General features: G+C 50.1%; 2 protein-coding genes across 2 annotated transcripts in view; one reads left to right on the top strand and one right to left on the bottom strand.

The window, feature by feature from the left end:
- Nucleotides 1-158: 158 nt before the first annotated feature.
- On the top strand, nucleotides 159-14,531 carry Sec61a1 (SEC61 translocon subunit alpha 1). Its single transcript, XM_055617412.1, has 12 exons — nucleotides 159-309; nucleotides 537-604; nucleotides 3,500-3,565; nucleotides 3,644-3,722; nucleotides 4,624-4,755; nucleotides 6,515-6,624; nucleotides 6,874-7,027; nucleotides 9,454-9,614; nucleotides 10,820-11,017; nucleotides 11,238-11,429; nucleotides 11,905-11,981; nucleotides 12,847-14,531. The coding sequence occupies exons 1-12, from the start codon at nucleotides 303-305 to the stop codon at nucleotides 13,031-13,033; spliced, it is 1,431 nt and encodes a 476-aa protein (XP_055473387.1). The 5' UTR covers nucleotides 159-302; the 3' UTR covers nucleotides 13,034-14,531.
- A 6,167-nt stretch (nucleotides 14,532-20,698) lies between these two features.
- Nucleotides 20,699-23,276, bottom strand: part of Ruvbl1 (RuvB like AAA ATPase 1) — a 32,893-nt gene continuing 30,315 nt past the window's right edge. Inside the window, exons 10-11 of the mRNA XM_055617451.1 lie at nucleotides 21,761-21,852; nucleotides 20,699-21,045 (exon numbers count right to left, since the gene is read on the bottom strand). Coding sequence (XP_055473426.1) covers nucleotides 20,886-21,045; nucleotides 21,761-21,852 — 252 coding nt within the window. The 3' untranslated portion in view covers nucleotides 20,699-20,885. The remainder of the gene's footprint in view (nucleotides 21,046-21,760; nucleotides 21,853-23,276) is intronic.

Below are 23,276 nucleotides of genomic sequence, written 5' to 3'. Positions count from 1 at the left end.
AGTCTGCACAGCTGCACACGCCCAGTTCCGGCGTGCCCCGCCAGTCATCTTCCCGATAGCCCCTCCGCTCCCGCTGCATGCCGGGAGTTGTGGTCTTGGCGCAGGCGCCGCAGCGAGCGCGCGTGGCAGGAAGCGGAAGCTGTCGGTGACCCTTCCCCGGCCCCGCCTCGCCGCGCCGCTCGCCGCCGGGCTATCACTGACGTGTCTCTCGGCTCAGGAAACCTGCTCCGGAGCTCGCGGCGTCGCCTCACTCGAAGTGGAGCGCAGGCGGAGCAGGACGTGGAATTGGATCACCCGCCGCCATGGCGAGTGAGTCCCCTGAGGCAGCCCCGGCGCAGCTTTCCCCGTTTGGGCGCCCGCTGGCCGAGCTGCGCGTTCCCTGCGGAACGCGGCCTGCCCCGATACCCCTTGTCCTCGCACCCCCAGACGGAGCCCTCTGGGTCCCCACGCCCGCATTCCGCTCGTGCCGGCTTCCCTCAGTTGCTCGTAGGTTACTGTGTACCTAACAATTTTTCTTTCTGTTTCTTCCATCAAAGTCAAATTTCTGGAAGTCATCAAGCCATTCTGTGTCATCTTGCCGGAAATTCAGAAGCCAGAGAGAAAGGTAAGTTCCCCAGATTGTAGTCAAAGAAGCCATGCAAAACTGGGTGCTGGAAGTTTACAGTACAATTAAAAATGGCTTCAGCACACCGAATGGAAACTGCCCTTCTGGAGTGTAGCTGTGTGTGATGGGATATTCACGGGAGCTGTTGAAAGATGACCTGCTTGTGTGGGAATTTTTACGAAACCATCTTGTTTCATTTGGAGCATCCTTAGTGGATGGTGGTGGTGAACAAAGCCTTCAATTTGCCTGGTCCAAAAGTGGGTCCGTCCGAGCAGTGATTGAACAAGACCTCAGATAGGACTCCAGCTTGAGTTACCCTGCCTTCTTCACCTCCAGCAGGAGCAGATTTTGGGGCGTTTGTTTCGTCTGGGAGGTGACTTCAGTATCTAGTTTTCAAGGGAAAAGGCCAGTCATGTTAATCGATGTGAACCTGTTTGTATTTGGGGTAGGGGGAGGATGTGCCCTGCCCCAGCGTGAGGATAACTGCTGTAGTGAGGTCTGCTGCCCTTGACAGCAGGTGCATTAAAACTAGGAAAGATAAAATCTTAATTAGAATTAGAATTTCCATGGCTGTTAGCTTCAGCCCACGAATAAATGTTCTAATGTGAGATTGCCCAGTGAAGGAAAGGCCAGGACTATGGGTAACAGAAAACAGTAAATCCGCTTTGAATCCCTGTTTTTACAGACTATGTTATACATTCACATATGGCATTTGTAGTTGGCATTCACACGGACATTTACTGTCTACGCCTAATTTTTTTTTTTTTTTTTAACTTAAGATAGTTACTTAGGTACAAATGCCTTGTTGTGTCCCTGCTGCCTTTGACATGTTGATGTCCAAAGCTTTACCTGCTCTACCTCAGTGCAAAGGATCTGGCTCAAGGGCCAAGAAGTCACCCTTTACATTTTTTCTTCATAGCCCTGTGACCTTGGCCTGGCAGAACAAGGGAAATGGGAAGTATGTAGAAGGTATAACTTGGGGAGTAAGTCTGATGGGGGTTTGAAAAAAGACTAAAAGTTGCCTTGATGGTACAGGAAGGATTCCTGGCAAATAATTCCTGGTTTCCTAACACAGTGAAGACAGAGTATCAGTGTCCTTAGATGGTAGGTTGTTAGGTGCAGTTCTTACTGATTTTAAATGTAAAGGCGAAGAAAAGCACAGGGACGATGAATGAGATGGACTAGGCAAAGAAATGGCCTTGGCAGTAAGGGAGAGGCCTGGAGTGTGGCTTGGGGGCCCTTGCAGTAGAGGGTGAATCATGGTACTGAATGAGGGTGGGTTGGGACTATTTCAGAGGCAGCAGATCCAGGACTTAGATGAAAAGCTTTTGATGTTTTGCTCTTAAATGACCGGGAAAGGAGGCTTTCTCGTTTAAAATAGTCTTTAAAATTTGTCTTCTTTTTTTCCTAACAGATTCATTACATGGGCTGGGAAAATGGCTAGTGATAGACATGCTGGCCCTATGTCCCGTGTCCATCACTATAATAGATAGTATGTGAACATGTTCATTATAAGCTTGTCTTTCTGGGTCCTGTGAAATAGTGTTGCTTCCCCCTGGTTAGGTGCTGAGTTCTGGGTGGTGGGTGACAGGTAGAAAAGGCAATGTTCTTGAGAGAAAGAGGAGGACTGTGAGCTCCCTCTGCAGGGTCTGAGCTTTGAATTCACATTACTCATAGGGTCCGGTACTGTCATTTTTCAAATGACTATGCACAGAGGAATTGGGATCTGACTGATACACTGGGTTGGCACTTGTTGGCCTTTTTTTTTGGCATTACATTCACTTTGTATCATTAGTCTTTAGCTGTCTGTTAAGCCTGTCTAAAACTGTCTAAAGGCAGTGTGGTAGTGGGGTCAGGCACTACTGAAGAGCTCTCACTACCTAGTGACAGAGGTCTCTTGACCAGGAGAGGACAGCGGGTTTCCAGTCAGGCTAGATAGTAAAGTGATTTGTGTCTACTATTTAACTTACTCCATTTGTTACCTCTCTGGTTGTTGTGACAACATTCCTGACAAAAACAATGGAAGGAAGGAAGAAAGGATGGTGTTTGAGCTCACTCTTCAAGGGTAGTTCATTACAGCAAGAGATGCATGACAGCAAGAACTTAAGGTACATTGGTCACGCTGCAGCCCAGGTCCGCAGACAGGGACAGCTGATGCTGGAGCTCAGCTCACTTTCTCTTTTTTATTTAATTCTGCATTCTAGCTCATGGATTGGTGCCACCCACATTTAAAGTCGGTCTTCCTGCTTCCATGAACTTAGTCCAGAAACTCCTCCATAGTCATACCCAAATGTTTGTTTCCATGGTGATTCTGAAGTTGACAAGGTTAACCCATCACACTTACACACCTAGGTGGGGTGAAGATAAATGGCTGCTGTTGGGCTTAGTGTCCTCCCCCAGTGTCATCACAGGCATTATTCTTGATTCACTTACAGATCAGTCCCACATTCTAAAATAGTTGAATCCAGAGTAAGAAAATTGTTAGTGGTGTATTGTACAGAAGCAGGTGCTGTGCTACAAAGCTTTTCTATTCTATGAGCCAATTTCTCTGCAGTGTTCATCCGTCTTGATTCTCGGCTATTACTGTGAATGGTTAAGAGCATAGCTTTGGACACAAAATCACTTCAGCTGCAGGATTTGGAACAAATTAAACTTTCTTGGTCACTTTGCTCATTTTCACATAAAAATAATCTGTGCAATGGGAGGATTATCTGAGATAAAGAGCAACAAGGGTCTTGGACAGAGAACACACATGATATATGTATATATATATGCTACTTATGGTGTATGTTTGGTACACATTTGAGCAGCTCAGATAAATGGGGAATGATACCTTATTTAGGTTCATCTGTGTTTGCCTATCTAATAACATTACTTTCATTCATTCCCTCCCAGATTCAGTTTAAGGAGAAAGTGTTGTGGACAGCCATCACCCTCTTCATCTTCCTAGTATGCTGCCAGGTGAGCTCTGCTTTAGTGTTGGAGGGGTTGAATGGGCTGGAATCACGTGTGTGATGCCTGCTCTCTGCCTGTTTCCAGATTCCCCTGTTTGGCATTATGTCTTCAGACTCAGCCGACCCTTTCTACTGGATGCGAGTGATTTTGGCCTCTAACAGAGGTAGGACTCTGTTCACACAGCCTTTCCCTGCATAGTGAAGATGAGCCTGGTTTCCTTTAGTTACAGGTTTTGGCTTATAGGGATCTCAGAAAGTCTGTGAAGGTGTGTAGCTTAGAAAATAGAGGACGCTGGTGTGGAAGAGTAATGCAGCATTTGCTGATGAAAGCATCCTGTTGGGTCTGAATGCAATGTAGAACCTGCAATAACAAGATAAGGCTGCATTGTAGAAAATTGCCTAAAACCGGGAAAAACTAGAATACTTTTGAAATACCTGAAGTGATAACATTCTTTAGGAGGTATAATTTGTTTCTCAGCTGAATCCTTTTCATACCTATAGGTTACAATGTCACCATCTCCAGAAAAAAAAAACAAACCAAACAAAACCGATTTTGTAAGCCCTGACAGTTTACCTATGGGTACAGTAAGGATTTTGAATATGTTGATATTGCATTGGATTAACTCATTTAAAAAATACAGTACACATTACGTTAGAAATCAGAAGTATGACTGGTTGTAGCATAATGAAGGTGGGAGTTTATTCACAGCCAGATACAGTTGTGTGGGCACCTTTCCAGACTCTGGGAATGCCTTGAATGCTGTCCTTTCATAGGAACTGATGGGGAGACTAGCCTGTCTTATCTCTGTGAGGCTAGAGTAAATCTGTTGCTGAATTGAAATGCAGCAGTCTGGGTAACGTGACTGCCTGAACAGAATGAGATGTTGCGGGGCAGGGTGAATAGAATGCATTAAGCTGTGCTCATTGTTCTTTGGAGGTGGTTCTGTAAGTTAAATGCTGCTAACAAACTGAAAGCTGTTGAACCTGTAGACTTGAACCTCTAGTGCTGTTCATTGTATCTGACTATGTTCTTCCAAGCTAATGTTGGCTGTGTCTTTGCTCTAGGTACCTTGATGGAGCTGGGCATCTCTCCTATTGTTACCTCTGGCCTTATCATGCAGCTCTTAGCTGGTGCCAAGATAATTGAAGTTGGGGACACCCCAAAAGACCGAGCTCTCTTCAATGGAGCCCAGAAGTGTAAGAAACATCGTACATAATGTTCTGATGTCCACAGTTGAGAAGGGGAATTTGCTGTAAAGCTCCTGGGATTAAAGCAGTTTTGCTCTGTGCTCTGACCCCCTTGGCTGCCCCTCCTCGTGCACTCCATGATCTGCACATGGAAGGAGCAGGGCTGGTAGCTCATTTCTTTACTGTGCAGTTTGCACTCACACCAGAGCCTCAGTAAACAAAGCTGAGGGATCGTTGTGCAGCCGTTCAGTTATGCCGGGTGTTTTCTTATATGTGTGAAGGGGGTTAAGGGAGGAGACGACACTCTTCTATGTCCCGTACTCCTTACCAGCTTATGAAGTCAAGGAAGTGAGGTGGCCATTCTGAAGGCTCAGTTTTCCATCTGTAAAGGGGGAAAAAGGGGTTGTTAATGATGTTTTCCATTCAGCAATTGATAAGTGTTTCTGGTAACCGTGGCTAGCCACTAGCATCAGTGTCCTACCTTTGAACTGTAATAGCCTATTTTATTCAGGAAAAGTTTTCAAACCTTTTTCTGCCTTAAGAATTCAGGAGTATCGGGCTGGGTGTATAGCTCAGTGGTAGAGCACTTGTAGCTCGCCCAAATCCCTGGGTTTGTTTGATTGCTGATAGTCAATCAGGGTTACTGAACAATTTTATGTTTTACCTTTTTTTTAATTCATCTGCGTGCGTGTGTGTGTATGTGTGTGTATCTATGTCAGAAAACAACTTGCAGGTTTGATTCTATCCTTCCATCATGTGGATTCCAGGCATCTACTCAAACTGTCCATCTTGGCAGCAAGTGTCTTATCTGCTGATCCATCTTGCTGGCCCTGTTTGCTTGCTTGGTTGGTTTTTATTTTGTTTATTTTTTTTTATTGTGTTTGTGTGCATGTGTGTGACACTGCATGCGTGTGAAACAGGTCTGTGTGGAGAAGTCAGAGGAGACTTTGTAGAGTCTGTTTTCTTTCTCCTCTGTGTGGATACTGAGGATGGACCTCAAGCCATTAGGCTTGCATGGCAAGTATCTTACCAGTGTAGACATCTTGGCAGCCCCTGAACTATTTTTTAAATTTTCAAGTAGAGACCGTAGTCAGTGGACACTTGAAATTTTAAACTGAAATTTAAATCCCCACTCTTATTTAGAACCAACTAATACTAGGAAACCAATAGAATTGTCAGTTCTACTGTGCCTAGAAATGAAATGAATGAGATCTGAGAAACAGTCTACAGAAGGAGCTCTGTCAGGAAATGGGACCAGTAGCCACATCAGTGGCACTGTGGGCTCCCTTTGAAGACATTTGAAATATAAATGTAGATCAGAAGGATTGCTTTTATCCGAAAGTCTTCTGTACTCTGGACTTGGATCTGAATGGCAAGTCTTAGAGACGGCCGTGGCCCACTTGTGGCTTAGAGGTCTCCAGATCACTGTGACCTGCGGTGCTCTGGATACTTCAGGGGTGCCAGCACTGCATTGCATCCCTGATTTTGCTTGGGATTCCATGCTTTTCCTAAGATCATATTTGTCATGCTTCAGCTTCTCCTTCATCACTGAGCAAGAGGTGAGACTGGAGAGCAAGTGTGCTTTAACTGAGGGTGCCTGTGCTGTCTCTCTTTGAAAGTGTGACTGTTGAGATTCCTTCTGGAACTCCCTAGAGGCAATGTCGGCACTGTGCTTTTTCTTCTCAGTGCTGGACATTCAGCTGTTCATTAGCAGCTTCCTCTGCTGTGTACTGTGCTGCTTTGAGAACACAGTTCTCTTGGTTTCTAGTGTTTGGAATGATCATTACTATCGGTCAGTCCATTGTGTATGTGATGACGGGCATGTACGGGGACCCTTCAGAGATGGGTGCTGGAATCTGCCTGCTGATCACCATTCAGGTAATTGTTATGCTGTGCCCCCGACCCATACCAAAAATACCAAATCTCACCTGTGCCTTAGAGAAGCTGGAGGTTGTGGGTTTGCCCTTGTTAATCCACTAGTGGAAGGCCAGAGACTTAAACTCACTGTTTTTATACTCAAGATTTCTGTTTTTATACACAAAAACCCAATTATTGGGGAAGAGAGCCATGCCCATTGGGAGCAGTAACATGATCTATTTAAATTTCTTTACTTTTTTTCTTTCACAGCTCTTTGTTGCTGGCTTAATTGTCCTACTTTTGGATGAACTCCTGCAGAAAGGGTACGGCTTGGGCTCTGGCATCTCTCTCTTCATTGCTACCAATATCTGTGAGACTATTGTTTGGAAGGCATTCAGCCCCACCACTGTCAACACTGGCCGAGGTAAGGACCCTGGGAGCTCATGCCAGAGTTTGGCAGAGGCTCTGTCTGTGGTCTACACAAGCTCCAGGTTTTCTGTGCATCCACAGTATTTCTAAATACAGGTAGGTTTATGCTCATGGCAACACACAGCCTAGATTTTCATATGCCTCATCATGGTTGGCATGGCAGATATGAGTGGAGTCTGGCCCCACTGCTGAGCACAGTATAAACTGTATTACAGGAGTAAGCACCTTCTGTTTCAACCTTTGTCTTGGGTAGACATCAATTCATGCTCACTTTGTTGACATTGAAATTGTGCACATTCTCACCTTTATTTTGGCAACTTACTCTAGATCATTTAAAAACAAAAAACTGGAACTACCACACCAGTGCGTTTGCTCGTGCTTGCCCCTGCACCCAGATCTGTTAATGGTCTGCAGGTGGTGCGAACACATTCCCTGCTACTGCCCTGGCTCATGTACTGAGAGGTCATGATACAGATCTATCCAGCTCGCTAGACACTGAGGCAGAAGGATGTTGCATTTGAGGTCAACTTGCACTGTGTGGTGAGACCGTGCTCTCAGGAAACTAAGCTGAGGGATACAGCTTTGTGCAAGGTTGAATACCTGGCACCACCGAAAAAGGAAAGGTGACCACGTGAAGCCTGGCATATAGTAGATACGGCTCATACATTAGTATACTATGGTAGAACCATTAATTGTGCTTGGGAATGACAGTGTTTCTAATAAAAATGTGTAAACACAAAGGAAGTCTTAGAATAAGATTTACTAGGGATTTACTTTTGTCACTAAATGTGTTATTTATTTAGAAGAATCTCGTGAAAAATATTTTTGCACATTTTCATAACATTGAATGCAGAGACAGTTTGTGCCTCCAGAAGCCATACAATCCCATATATCTAATGAGCAGAAGCTGTCCTCTAGGAAGATCAAAGGCATATTGGAGAGACTGGCGCAGTGAAAGGCAGGGCTTGTCAGCCTTAGGAGTGCAGATGCATGAGTGAAGGTGCAGTTGGGGGTCACTGCTTAGAGAGGACATGGTAAGGGATGCCGGCATTGGCGATGATAGCAGAGAAGGGGCAGGGTAGCATGGCCCAGGCTCGGGGGCCAGCGGAGAATGCTGTTGCATTCTGGAGTTGGACAGAGGGTGAGGACTGGTGTACTCAGACTACAGAGCACACTGCTGGGGAAATGCTGTGGCTACCTTGAGCAGACAAGATGTGAAGCACGATTGCTTATTAGGGAAGATGTGGAAGCAAGATTGCTTATTAGGGCTGAGGTGGAAAACTAAGGAGTCACTAAGGGTGTCTCCATGGCCAGGCCTGAAGGAAATTTAGTCTGAAAGGGTGATTTGAGTCCCTTGCTGCCAGTTTGTGATGAGCCGCACCAGGCAACCAAGGATGAGAACATCAGTAAGGTACAAGGACCAGAAGTGTACAGAGGACACAGGTCACTTGTAGCCAGAAAGGCTGCTGCAGCTTGGCTGGTTCACCACTGCTGCCTCCCTGGGAAAGTGTGCACAGCATGCATGGTGTGCTGCCGAGGCGCTGCTAAGCATATGGAGATGGGCTTGTTTCCAAAGATTTGGCAGATGTGACAAACACTGGCATTGCTGGCACACAGTATCCTGGGGATGCTGGGTCACCGTGAGAAAAATAAGGAGGAAAGGGCCACAGGGAATGGTATTACAGCGTTGATCCAGGCATCTCAGTTGAGCAGAGTCTTGTATGATATGAGGGAAGTAGCCAGCAGCGCTGCAGCCCTGAGCTGAGGTTGTCTTCACGAGGCTGGAACAGGACAAAAGCAGAGCACTTGGTGGGGAGCTTAGAAAGGCCACTGGGGGTAATCACGAGCAATTCTTCTCTCCCCCTGGTCTGCATGGGCCTCCTCTATTAGAAAAGAGGCTTGTCCTGGCTGCAGCTCCCATATCCCTGAGTACTGAATAGGAGATAGGCCACAGCTAAAAGGTAAGAGGGCTTGCTCTAGCCTCCTCTTGCCCTGTAAATATTTGGGGCATGACCTGTGGAAGGGTGGAGACTGTGGTCTCAGGCCTCCTTGTAGGATTAGTGTTTGGTGTTTGGACCTGAGGACCCAAGCTTTCCCCAATCTTCCACTGGGTGCAGCCCTCTTCGGGATTTATTTGGGCATGAATGCTCATACTGTCCAGATTCCAAAGCAGGACTTGGCCTTTTCCAGGCAAAATGTGTCACAGGTGTGTTTAAAGGTGTGTTTAAATTGATGGTTGCCCTTCCCCGTCTGGTGACTTAAGAAAGAGACCAGCCAGCTTATTTCAGAAGAGAACAGCCCAGTGCTTCAGTTTGCTTCTCGGAACTCTTTCACATTTCCTCTCAGTTTGGGTCATTAAAAAGCTAAGAGACAGAGTGAGCACTCTTCATCCTCTACACCTGCATCTTGCTCTGCTCATAGGGATGGAATTTGAAGGTGCCATCATTGCACTCTTCCACCTGCTGGCTACCCGCACAGACAAGGTCCGAGCCCTCCGAGAGGCATTCTACCGCCAGAATCTCCCTAACCTCATGAACCTGATTGCCACCATCTTCGTCTTTGCTGTTGTCATCTATTTCCAGGTGTGTCCAAAGGGAGCTGAGAGGAGGTCTGCTTTGTACAGCAGTCAAACTCAGCATCCACACTGTCCTCCTGCTTCACAGCTCTCGGCTTTATGACAGTTGTTCTCTAACTTGTCTGAGTAGGACACCGAACTGCTAACTCACTTCTTTTAATTTTACTGACCCCCATACTTAGGAGGATTTTTGTATTTGAGGGTTGGTTGGTGGTTGGTTGGTTGGTTGGTTGGTTGGTTGGTTGGTTGGTTGGTTGGTTCGAGATAGGGTCTATCCAATACTGGTTGGCCTGAAACTTACTAATGTAGACTAGATTATCCTAAACTCACATAGATTCACCTTCCTTTGCCTCCCGGAAGTTGAGATTAAAGGCTTATGCTGCCATGCCCAGCATGCTTTGCAGAATTTTGATATTAACTGAAAGAAATTACAGCAGTTATCCAGGTGTGGTGGCTCATTTAAGTGGGTAGGACATAAGACCTAGAGTTCAGGGACAGCCTGGTGTATGTGGCAAGATCTTTCTTTAAAGCAAACAAGGCTGGTCAGATGGCTCAGTAGTACAGGTGATTGTTGCCGAACCTAGTGACCTGAATTCATTTCCCAGGACCCATGTGGAAAGAAGTAACTTCTGTATGCTGTCCTTTGATCTCCACTTACACACTATGGCATGCACGAGTCCCCATACGCGCACACACACACACAAACACATTTAAATAAAATCAAAAGGAGGGGCAGCACTGGAAAGATGTGTGTTTGTGACTAGAAATACTTTTCCTGAGGCCAGGTAACTCAGTAATGACTCCTGCTGCATCTCAGGCACTGCCTGCTTAGTAACAAACAAGTCAGTCTTAGGGACAAGGCAATGCCTGCAGTTGAATCAGAAGTTTGAGTCTTCTGTCCTAGGCATTGGGTTTGTAATAGTAAAGAAGAAAGAAGCTCTGGTGTCCAGGGTTTCAGAGGGCTGGGTAGGAACGCTTAGGGTGTTTATGGATGATGAGTGCCTGAGAACCACTAATAGAAGGTGCCCGTTCAGGCCTTTCCATATAGGAAAGGAAAGGGCTTGTGCCCTCAGATACCATCACAACTGGGAGTCCATTGGCAGAACTGACAGCCGTCACCACCTCTCCTGTGGCCAGCCTGACTATTCCAGCCACACTGAGGACAGGATGCAGAATAGGAAAATGAAGGGACATATTGTGTTTGCCCTGTAGGGCTTCCGAGTGGACCTTCCAATCAAGTCAGCGCGTTACCGAGGCCAGTATAACACCTATCCCATCAAGCTCTTCTACACCTCGAACATTCCCATCATCCTGCAGTCCGCTCTGGTGTCCAACCTGTATGTCATCTCCCAGATGCTGTCAGCACGCTTCAGTGGCAACCTGCTGGTTAGCCTACTAGGCACCTGGTCGGTGAGTGTCATTGGGTAAGGTAGGATTGTACTGACTCAGCTAGTTGTGGTTTGTGGCAGGGTTTCTTAGCTTAGGACCAAATATTCCACTCAAAGGTCTTTTTGAATTGTCTCACTAATGTAGTTCAGTGAGACTGCTGAGGGTGTCATACGGCACCATAAGGCTTCATGCTGTGGTGTGCTAAAGCAGCATCCAAAAGACTTTCATGTCTTACTCCTAGGACACGTCATCTGGAGGCCCTGCCCGTGCTTATCCAGTTGGTGGCCTGTGTTACTACCTGTCTCCTCCAGAATCATTCGGTTCAGTGCTGGAGGACCCTGTCCATGCGGTCGTGTACATTGTATTCATGCTGGGCTCCTGTGCGTTCTTTTCCAAAACATGGATCGAAGTTTCGGGTTCTTCTGCCAAAGATGTAAGTCTAAGTCCACATTCCTGCTAGAGAGCTGGAGTAGCTGCTTACATCCAGGTAGCTCCACCTGTTAACACTTTGTACGTAATAGTTTGTGATGTAAGTGGTCCAGCCTGCAGAGGGACCATCTGCTTTGGTAGGGCTGTTGGAAAGATACACTGTTGTGTGAGTGAGTGCATTGCTACAAGTTAAACATGTCCTCCATGAAGACTGTCCGGGCTGTGGGAGGAAAAACATGGCTGCACATTGGTGGTGCATACATTTAATCCCAGTACTCACTGACAGAGACAGGCAGATCTCTATGAGGTCAAGGCCAGCGTGGTCTACAGAGTTAAGTCCAGGACAGCCAGAGCTACAGAGACAAATCCTGTCTCAAAGAAACAAATAAAATAAAAAATCTGTAATTGTTAAGTTCCACTGTGAAGCACCCCCTCACCCTGCAGCCTCTGGCTCATGTCCTTCTGCTTGGGTCATGCAGGTTGCAAAGCAGCTGAAGGAGCAGCAGATGGTAATGAGGGGCCACAGGGAGACTTCCATGGTACATGAGCTCAACCGGTAAGTGTGATCACTAAGCCTGAACACTAGAGATACCCCTGTCCGGAGAAGAAGGCACAGGAGAGGAGACGGACACACATAGCCAGGGTGCTGAAATTATATGAGACAGTGATAGCCGAGCAGTGCTGGCCTAGGCTGCATGGGTCCTGGCACAGATGAAGCCAAGGTACCAGCAAGAGCTGGCCTGGGAGAGGTGTTGAGTGTGCAGAAATGAGATCAAACCAGAGGCCAGCGGCTGCCAGGCTCAGCCACAGGTGATGGAGGAATGTAGCAGTCACCTTGCAGAGAGAGGAAGGAAATGAGAGACTAGGGCTCCAGGAGCAGCGGGCCACCCTGCATACATCTCCCTCTCCATCCACCATTCTGAAGCTGTCTGTTGGTAGGCCAGAAGTTCCTGAGGCTTTCCGCTCAGTCTCTCACTATGGTTGGCTTTGCTACAGTCACTCAGAGCAACCAGATGCTGGGTAGCAAGTGCTCCTTTGAAGCTTGCTGACCTCAGCCACCAAAGGGAACGCCAGAATTGCAAGTTTCCTGTCAATTTCTGAGCCAGGGACAGCAGGGCTTTTCACTTCAGTCCATAACTCTTAAGGCCCCTGACTTAGACCGTCTGAGAGAAAAAGCACAGCAGCTTCTGACATTTTAGACTCCCCTATCTTGGCACATCTGCAGATTGTTTTAACCTTTGAGTAGCAGAAGAACCAAGATGAAGTGTCTTATGTCTTGGTTTCAGGCTGTTTAAAATCTAGTGCGGCATCATCCACATTTGTATTTGTGCTGGTCATGTTCCCTTAGTCCTGTGTGGTTATCTTAATTGGCCTATCAGGCTTTCTGGCTCAGCAGGCAACACAATTGTCTCTGTCTCCAGGTATATCCCCACAGCTGCGGCCTTTGGCGGGCTTTGCATTGGGGCCCTCTCTGTCCTGGCTGACTTCCTGGGTGCTATAGGATCTGGAACTGGGATCCTGCTGGCAGTCACCATCATCTACCAGTACTTCGAGATCTTCGTCAAGGAGCAGAGTGAGGTGGGCAGCATGGGAGCCCTCCTCTTCTAAGCCTGTGTGCCCATGGACCAGGGTGAGGGCACAGGCTCCAGAACCGCCCAGGAAGGATGCTCTTACCACTCTGGAGCGTGCTACTGTGGCATAGGGACTTTAAAGGTTTTTTTGTTTTGTTTTGTTTTTTTCATATCTTTCATTCCACTGTGTAAAGTGCTAGGAAATTTCCAGTCTGAAATATTGCTTTTTATTCTGGCATTGGCAAAAAAACAATGGAAGTGACTTGTTAGCTGATGGCCAGAGGGTGGTAATAACCAATTGTCCCCAAATGTCCAATGTAAATTTTTTTTTAACTCTTGCACTTCTCAGTGCCTGGCAGCTGCAAGGGTCCCAACTGCCCCTGGGCAGTCTGTGGCCCTGGTTGAAGGAAGCACAAACTAGGAGATGTCTGCATCTCATCTGGGCTTGCAGATGGGCGAGGATCTACCTGTCTGCCATTGCCAGCAAGCAGGGATTGCAGGCATTACCTGGAGCCTAGCCAAGCTAGGTAGATGGGCTTGTGTAAAGGGCCCTCAGGCTTGCTCTCCCCAGTTCCCACTAGAAGGGGCACTCCTGCCTGCGGTGGCCACCTCTGTCTTCCTACTGAGAACTTCCTGTTCCAGGTTTTAGAATTTTCTTATTGTTGTTAGGACCAAATATAGACTGGCTCAAGATCTATAAGAAAATCACACCAGGGTTTGGAGATCTCTTAGGGAAGTTGCTTAGAATCTTGTCTGGAGTTAAGGTTTGGGGGGTAACAAGTAACATGGGGCTGGTTTAGGAGATGTAGGCCTATAGGAGAGGCCCCTCTCAAGACAGATACTGCCTAGCAGCAAGGGTGCAAGGCTGCGGTTTGGGGTCAGAGCAACTAGAAATTCTTAACTTACCGTAAAGACACAGGAGGATCCAGGTTGTTCACATAAGCAGGGAAGAGCCCAGGGGAATGTGCAGCCATGTGGTCTACCAGCAGCAGGCCACCTGGGTCCACCACACCTCAGCAGACACAGCAAATGCCTCCCTGACCCAGGGCTCCTAGGGACTCTTGCTGCTATGCTTGCCAGCAAATGGCAATCAAGGGACAGTTAGCTACTTGCCCCCACACAGGTCAGCAGCAGGGCCACATCCCTTGCCCACAGCCCAGGACTCACACCGTATCACGCGTGGCCTTGTCTAGACCCAGTCCTGAGCAGAGGAGCCTGGTGCCCTCCCAGTCCACAGGGTCTTCCCACTGCCCCTCCTCTGCCACTGCCACAGAGCAGCAGGACCCCCACCTACCCTAGGGACTCCACAGCTTCTGGCAAGCAGGTCTCTGGGCTGTGCTGGGGAGTCAGGCTGACGAGCCCACAGCCTCACCTGCTGCTGTAGCTGTCAGCTGGGCCTGGTGGCCTGTGGTTGATGGTCACCATTATTGAGTGAGTGGGAATGGCCTGGCTTCTGAGAGGACTGTCACTGTGGACACCAAAATGGCTTAACTGAGATACAGTGAAAACATGACAAATAAACCGACTTTTTACAAGCTGCCTCGTCATCTTTGTAAACTAAGAGCAGAGCACTCGTTCAGCAGCGTTGGAGGTGACCAGGGTTATCGGCGGACCTGCGACCTCCTGGGAGCTCTTCCACCACACACTGCCTGCCACCCCCCTCTCCTCTGCTCCCACTCCTGGGAAAGGAAGGCATGGGGCTGGGGCAGTGGGACCCTGTGCACCAGCAGGAGTGAGACTCTCCTAGGACAGCAGTGCACTCCTGGCTCCTGAGGGGCACTGGAGTGGGCTGCCGAGCCAGGCGGGTGGCACAGTTGGTAGGAGCCTATGGCTCTAATTGTTCAGGCCCAGAGCACAGTTGGTCACTAGGGAGGCTTGGTGTCTGAGGCTGCTCTGGGACCAGACCCACAGCCACGGCAGATGTGTGCAGGCCAGGGCCTGATGGGGACAGGTGACCTGGTTGGTACACCTTGGAACAGCCTGCCAGCAGCTTCCTGCTTGCATACCTATGCAAGGGACAGGCTATTTGTCCTTATTAAGCCTGGCTGGTGCTTCCTTAGTCACCCTTGAGGGGCAGGTGACAGGGCAGTCCTTGGACAGGACTAAGAGTGTGCACAGCAGGCCCCCTGCACATGCTGTTCTGTACCGTTCTGGAGCCTCAGCTGCGCTGCTTAAGACGGCTCAGACACAGCTGGGCAGGCACATCAGCCCTGCATTGCCAACCACAGAGCTGCTGAACCTAGGAGGGGAGCACAGCTGGGAGCATGGGGGCTGGCAGCAGGGTACTCTTGGCCCCTGGAAACCCTTCCACTCTCCGGAGGGTCTGAGCCCCTTGCTCCCTGGGTACTTGAGCTATGTCTCAACTACCTTCTAGCAGCTTGTCTCCACATACTAGGCTTGGCCTCTGGGCCGAGGCTCCCTTCCTACTGCTTACCTTCTGGTGTCCTCCAGGTACCTCTGCTGGGCCCTGGTGGGACTAGGAAGATGGAGATTGTCTAGGTCTATGAATTTGACATGTCATAGAGTCAACCTAGAAAAGGAACCTGTGGGAATGTAAAAAAAAACCCCTGCTCACCTGTGAGAGCCTGTCTTCGTTAGTTGAGTTAGGAAGGCCCACCCTAAATGTGCACACCATCTCATTGGCTGGATCCTGAGCTGCCAGAAGGACAAGCCAGCAGAGCAGGGGCAGTCATCTACTGTGGACGCTGTGCAACCAACTCCTTCGAACTGCTGCCTTGACTGCCCTGCCACAGTGGACTGAGCCAGAGGAAGCCCTTAGAGTGCAGTGAGACAGGTAACTAATAAACCATGCCACCCATGCTCCCTGCAACCCTATTCCTATACGCCGCTCTCCTTACAGCCCAGCCTGCCCTGCCCTGCCCTGGCTGGATTGGAGGACAGCCTTAGAAGAGTCTAGGGAAGACCAAGGAAAGTTCCCTGGGTGACTCGGGTCCTGGGAAAAGCCTGCTTCCCAGTGATAGCAAAAACCCAGTCTACACTCCAGCATGCGCCAGGCCCTGGTCTGGACTGCTGCAGGAGTGCCATTGCTCGCAGTGCCGCATTATACTGGCTGAACCTGTGACCAGTTCATCTGGTATTGATTGCATTGTGCCAGCAAATAACCTTGTGGGGGAAAGGGAATGAAAGTGGACTCCACCCTGGGAGATTACACCCCCAACAAGAGTTTTACAGTGTCTACCAAGGCAGGCCTCATGGCACACCTGTAATCCTAAGGCGGAGGGGAAGATGGTGAGTTTGAGACCAGCCTGGGCTACTATCTCCACAGTGGAGTTGTGTGGGTGTGGGGAGGTGACAACAGCTTTGTCTTCCAAAAGGACCCAGGAGGTCAATCTGTGTACACTAGATTGGAAAAATCCCTGAGACACAACACTGTGGAGAAAAATACCAAAAGCAAGAATAGCGTCCATTAGTGTTCATGTTTAGAGTAGGCAAGGAGGAGCCAGTGTGGTGATGCTGTTAGTCCCTTTGCTCCGGAAGTCAAGGCAGGCTGGTCTTCAGTCCAGCTCGGCCCGGGCTACAGGATACAGTGAGGCCTTGTAACACACACAGCCCACGGGCATTCATGCTCTCACACACACAGAGCGGGGAAGGGTATGACAGGAGGCTTCTGGACAGGCCTAGCATCCCTTCAGAACTGAATGTCCATGAGAGTCCCAACAGCCATGAGCAATCTCGTAAGTGTGGTGGGATGGCCCAGCCATTCACTGCTCTGGGTGAAAAGAGCCAACTCACAAAGGACAGGAACCCTTCCAGCACTCGTGCTGTTGTACAAGACTGTCTCCAAGACAAACCACCTCCACCTTTAGGAGCTGGCTGGGCCTGCTGATCTTCAGATGGGCTTGCTGACTGTCAACCTTCCCTCTTCCAAGGTGGAGGCCAGAGAAGCTCATGGGACCCTCCCCTGAGCACTCAGCCACCCCTCCCAAGTTGTATGTAATCTTGCCCTAATTCTACCAAAGTGGCCTCGGGGTGTCCGAGGGGGGCTTGAGGAGATAGGTGAGAAAGTATTAGGGAAGGGGACGCCATCCATACAGCCACAGCAGAGCCATCATCCCAGCTGGGTGCGCATTTCCAGTGCAGCTGCTTTACCCATACTCCTTCCTCTAACCCCCACCCTTTGTTCTGTAAGACCAATAGGCAAAGGAAATCTACCTTGGAGGAGAATAAACCCACTTCCTCCTAGGGTCCCAGCAACAAACTAAAGTCTATCAAAGACGGCTGAACCTATTGGTCTTATGACTTAGGGATTTTCCTTCGTGGATATGAGTTAAAAGAGAATATAAGCAAATCTGGAACTCTAGGCAAGGCTAGGCATTCCTACATCACTTGGGATGAGGGAACAAAAGGCAGAGGTGCTGGACCTGAAATAGACAGCACCTTCCTTCCCTAACGCCTGCCATCTCTAGCTCACTAGGAAATAAGCGGTCAGTGTCGGACGTGGCTTGCACAGAGGGAACACTAGATGAAACACGCCAACGTTGCATGCCCCTTTGATTCACTCCAAATTCTGCATCATGTTCAGAATTATCTATTGTAAAAAACGTATCTTAACCAGGGGTGGTGGCACACACTTAGATCCCAGCACTAGAGAGGCAGAAGCAGAGGGATCTCTGTGAGTTCAGGGCCATCCTGGTCTATTTGGAGAGTTCCAGGTCAGCCAAGCCTACATGGGGCGGGGTGGGGTGGGGTGGGAGGGAAAGGTTTGGGATGGGGGATGGGGGTGGGGAGAGTCTCATTTTAGACACTGAAAAATAAAGCCAAGCTCCATGCTCCTCCCGGAACTGTTTCTTCCACAGCATCCTCCAACCCACAGCTGCGCATGTGGCCACATGGAGGCGCTGCGGGCCACGCCACTCTGGGTTCCCTGAGCATTTGCAAGGGTCTGGGCGGCACCTCCCGCCCAGGTCCCCATTAATCACGCTTGCTGACGGCGCCGACCCGCACGCGGGCGGCGTGACGGCGCCGGTGACGGCGGGTGACGGAGCGGGCAATCGGCGGGCGCGCATCGGCCCATCTTATCGCGCCGGTCCAGCCTTCGCTCGCCGCACGCCGCCCATTGATCGCGCGGGCCGGGGCTGGGGGTCAGCGCGGACGCTCGGCCTGACAGCCACATCCATCCCGCTGACGGCCGCACGCGCGATCCGCCCGGCCATTAATCACCGCGCGGCGCCGACTGACGGGGAGGGCGACAGGGCCAGCGGGCCTGCCAGCCCTGCCAGCCCGGGCCTCCCACTGCCGGGCCCTGCCGCAGGTCACCCGCATCCCCAGGTCCCTTGCATCCTGGGATGGGAGGACAGTGTGTACCTTTCAGGGTCCCAAGTGAGAGCTGGCTTGTCTGGTTGAAACTAAGCTATACCTACTATTTATTCCTTTCTAGGGGCTGGTGGGGGCCGTTTCTGGAAGCTGGAGCACAGCCAGACTGCATCCAAATACGGAGGGCTGGACCTTGGGCCTGTTTCATAAACTCTGACCTTCTCTAGCAACAAGAGCCAGGAACTGGTCATTTTTCTCTGAACCCTGGTCACATAATGTCTGCGGCCTCAGCGAGCCTCACACCCCGACTTAGCTGCGCAGCTAATCACTCACTCAAAGGCCCGGCCTTTTTAGAATTGGCCAGCTGCCCAATCAGGGCTGGCCCAGGGTCAGGGAGAGAGGTCCACAGGGTGTGCGTCCCACCCCGCCCTCTGCCTGCAGCTCCATCTTCTTAGCTACGGCTTGTTGACCAACCACTTTTTGCTGTGAGAATGCAAGCTCTGTTCCTTCTTAAAACCCAAGTATTTTCTGAATCAAGCCAGGGTTGAGGGCAATCTGGAGGTGAGGTGTCTGCGAAGCAGAGGCAAAGGATTTGCTGGAAAGCCGCTTGAGAGCCTGCACTGTGCCTAGAATGTGAGACAGAGGCTTCCACTCAGCCACCAAGTATAGCTCAAGGAGAGGCTTCCCCGGAGCCTGGCCCAGCGCTGGGAACAGTGGTCACCTCCAGTGACCAGCCCCCATCCTGCCTGACTTTAATATTACAACAATTTTTCAAGCTGGAGCTGAACTAGTGGGAAAAATGGGGCTGCTGTAATTGTTGTTAGATTGTGTGTCAGCCTGATAAGATGTAACAAATACTTCCTCCCCACCAGGGCCCGCTACCCGCCTGGGAATGGATGGAGAAACTTCTCATAGTCTGCGAGGGATGGGCCATAAAAACTTCGCCTGTAAGATTAATGTAATAATCACAGGCCTTGCTGGGGAAAAGGGAGGAAAATTAAAATAACCAAACCTTGCTACCTAGCCAGACCATCTTCCTCCCATCAGAGCACTGTTCCCCCCTCCCCAGGCACTGTCACCGCCCAGATGAGGGAGGAGTGGCAGGATCCAGGGAGGGCTGCGCAGAACGCCCCAAACTGTCACAGCTTCTCTCCTGATCAGGCCCAGTGAAGGGTTAGGCCTGAGCAGAGTCACATCACCCTCCTCAGTCTATCCTGCAGCCTCACCTGCTCAAGGCTGGTTCCTCAACTGGGTAGAGAAATTCCACACACAGTTCCCAACTCAGGCTCTACCCAGTCTGATCTCAAATCTGGCTTCTGTTTCCAGCTTGCTGGGAAGGCTAATAGCCTAAAGGCCATGTCCTCATTGGTCTGGTAGGCTTAATTAAACACCAACATTAGCCACTCACAGCGGCGCACACCTGTAGCGCCAGCACTCAGGGAGGCAGGCAGATGTCTGGTGCGAGGCCAGCCTGATCTTCAAAGAGAGTACATGACAGCCAAGGCTACACAGAGAAACCCTGTCTCAAACAAACCAACCCACACCAATCCACACTTAAGGTCTTTGCTCTGAGGACAAAGTGATGTCACACGAGAATGCTGGCTTATAATCCCAGCACTTGGGAGGCAGAGGCAAAACTGAAAGCCAGCCTGTTTACATAGGAAGACTGTCTCAAGACAAGGGACCCAATGTACATACTAACCACCTACAAGGCCACAGTGATGGTTTACTGAACAAGTAAGCAGCAGGAGGCGGTCCCTCATGCAGACCTTCCAACCACGGGTAAACCTGCAGCTCTGGAAGAGGCACAGCTTCTAAACATGAAGTGCGGTTAGCACAGAGCGACTTCACTCAAAAGAGCCCGCCACAGAACATGGAGTATGAGCAAAGGCCCTGGCACGACAGCCCTGGCCAGGTGCTGAGGGTCACAGAAGAGGTGTCCTACTGAAAATACCTGCCAAGATGCGCCACAGATTTGTGTGGCTCTGAGACCTACACCCCAGGCTAATCACAAGAAAAACACTCAACAGACCCACCAAGGGCATGGGTCAGAATGCTCACCGGACACCCCTGTAACTGCCCAGGTCACCAGGACTCAGGGATGTCTGGGTAGCTCACAGCCAAGAGCCTGACAGGAAGATGAGGGGTAGCACCCCAACAGGGCTCTCAACACCCAGAGAATGCGTGGGGCATAAGCGTAACTCTTTCTGCCTTCCTGTGTGTCATGCATGAATAGCCTCGCTGTGTGCTGGAGACAGAGCCGAGAACCTCCTGCAGCTAACTCCAGCTCCAGGGGCTCTGACGCCATCTCTGGCTTCAACGGGCACCTGCAAGTCTGTGTGCACGTGTATGGCTGCACACACACACAGACAAATGAAGTAAGTTAAACATATTATATGCATATATAAACCTAAAAATAGAGGTGTCCTCAAAATAACCTAGTCAGTTTTATTAGAAAACAAGCCAGGTGGGAAAGAGTTCCTTCCAAGCAACCACGGAGGTTTGATAATTCACACAAAAAAATGTTTTCACACAGAGCCAGCAACACTGCAAAGCATGCTTGAGGCAAGGCCCTGTCCACGGTGTGGGGTCTGTCCTCTGGGTGCACCTCCACATTACTTCATGTACTTGTCCTGCTGGTCAGCCAGAATCTTGGCAGAGGACTTGGCGTCATAGAAGAGTTCGCTGATCTCTTCCACGTGCTCCTTCTCAATGCTGTCCTTGCCGTTGATCTTCGCCAGCAGGTTGGCCGGGGTCAGCAGCTGCACCGAATACCTACAGCAGACAGCAGACAGCGAACATGGGGCCGCTGGAGGGACCCTAGGTCAGCAGGCAGCATGGACACTGCTTGCAGGGCTGCAGCAGTCCGGCTACAGTGAGCCCACGGCAAGAGCAGCAAAGGAGAGCTTCCACGGCCACCACCGCTGAGACCAGGCCGCCAAGAACAGATGGCATAAATGCTCTTCTCACATGTGCAAAGGGGCAAGTCTGCTTCTGCTGACAGACTAACACTTCAGTGCACGCACGTCCTGGCAGGGTGCACAGTGCCAACTAAAATGGGGACTTTAACATGCAAGGAACTCAGCACAGGCAGCCACAAGCTCATGCTGCTCCAAGGCATTCAACCCCCGAAAGTTCAGTCAAACAGCTGACTAGTCTCCCTTTACTTCAGGAACAGGAGCAACAGACTCAAGGGATACAGCAGGGCTCAGGTCTGAAGAACTATTTCCTCCAGTCACTGCCTTTGAGCCCTGGCAGAACAGCCTGGGGAACACGGCATATGTGCTGGTCCCTTGGGCCACTGCCACGAGATGCCCGGAGTACGGCCAGGGGGAGGGTGATGGGGACAGGCTCTCCCCTCCCTGCTGGGAAATGGGAAGAGAGCGGTGTGAGCCCCTGTGTGGGGCTTGCTGGAGACCGGGTTTTGGCACTCTGCCCTCAAGGCCCTTGCCAAAGGACAAGGGCTCCAGCAGGCTGCCACCTGCCTTACCTCAGGGTGGTCTTGGTGCCAATCTCCCCAAGGTGGTTCAGTGCCTCCTCGCTGATGTTGATGCCCTCCGTCTGGGCTCGGATCTTAATGATCTTTGGAGAAAAAGAGAACATGGTCTCAACTGCATTCAGTGTCTGATCTACTGATGGCCACCAGCACAGCTGGCCTGCACCTCTGGAGAAAACATGCCCCAAGCACAGTCCACCTGAGTGATGTCACAGCCAGGGGCGAGGATCATTTGACTCAAGGGTACCCTGATCCCTTGGGCAGCTCACAGCTGCCTCTGGCCCTCTCTTCCATAGAGAACTAGAGCCACTCCTAGCCTTGCCTGGGGTCCTCAAGCTCCAACCTCCCCTGGCAGTTTGGGCACCATTACCTATGAGCATCAAGCAAGAAAAGGCATTTTTTGTTTGCTTGATAAATACGATGGTTAAATAAATCAAAAAAAGTTACTTTTAAAGATCTGCCAGCCCTCCCAACATCGCTGAGATATCTAATCTATCAAGAGTCTAATGCTTGTTGCACTGGGTATCCTGGTGAGGCTGGAGGGGCGGCCAGCAGGTGGTGAGACGCTGCAGCAGTGGCACAGGGTCCCACGGGCACAGCAGCACTGAGTGATAAGGGCCAGCAGGATAATGATGTTGTGTGTTGCGGGGCTGAGATAACTCGAGGACTTCGAGCCTCATATAATACAGGAATTTTTCACTCTGGCAGCTTCGTAAACAAGATATCAAGAAGCCGTTGTTTAAATTAAAGCCGTAAAAACAACCAGAGTAGAGGCACAAGGGCTGGAAGACACTGAGTCCCAGCACCAGGCTCCAGAGAGGGAAAAGGAGAGTGGAGGCTTGAGCCAGTTGAGTCTGACAACTCAGATACTGCCAGAGATCAGCGGTCAGCAGCTGCCTATGGACAGGAATTATCCTGTCCCTGGGAGCAGCCTGGAGCTAAGGCCAGCAGGCCACCACGCATTCCTGAGAGATGGCCACGCCACAGGCCACCATGCATTCCTGAGAGGTGGCCACGCCACAAGCCACCACTGCTCCTGCTGCCTTTATCCAGACAGGCTGCAAGAGCAGAATTGGGAGGAACCTAATGTTCTGTCTGCATGTACACATACACGTCAGAAGAGGGCACCAGATCTCATTATAGATGGTTATGAGCCACCATGTGGTTGCTGGGAATTGAACTTAGGACCTCTGAAAGAGCAGCCAGTGCTCTTCACCTCCAAGCCATCTCTCCAGCCCAGGAGGAACCTCTTGACTGGTCCAAACACTACAGAGGCCACAAACTCATTTGCTATGTTTCTCAGCGGTCAGGATCTGAGCTTCCACACGGGCTCAGCCAAGAAGGCTAACAGCAGAGCGGCCTATGGCAGTCACCAGATAGGTACAAGGGCTGTAGAAAGAAAGTGGAAAGGATGCTCCATGCTCCAACAGCTACAAGACTCAAGAACTCGTGACCAACAGCTGGACAAGGAAGACCTCAGGTCCCCAGCAAAAATGACTGCTAGGGAGTC

The sequence above is a fragment of the Psammomys obesus genome, unplaced genomic scaffold, assembly GCF_907164565.1.
Source record: "Psammomys obesus unplaced genomic scaffold, mPsaObe1.curated_primary_1811, whole genome shotgun sequence".
NCBI lineage: Eukaryota > Metazoa > Chordata > Mammalia > Rodentia > Muridae > Psammomys > Psammomys obesus.
Note: the sequence above shows the minus strand (reverse complement) of the source record. Positions and strands in the feature narration are given on the sequence as shown.

Bases quoted from the DNA above. Each gene is read 5' to 3' on its own strand.
- Sec61a1 (XM_055617412.1), top strand. The intron at 605-3,499 runs GTAAGTTCCCCA...ATTCCCTCCCAG, and splicing joins TTCAGAAGCCAGAGAGAAAG to ATTCAGTTTAAGGAGAAAGT. The intron at 11,982-12,846 runs GTAAGTGTGATC...CTCTGTCTCCAG, and splicing joins ATGGTACATGAGCTCAACCG to GTATATCCCCACAGCTGCGG.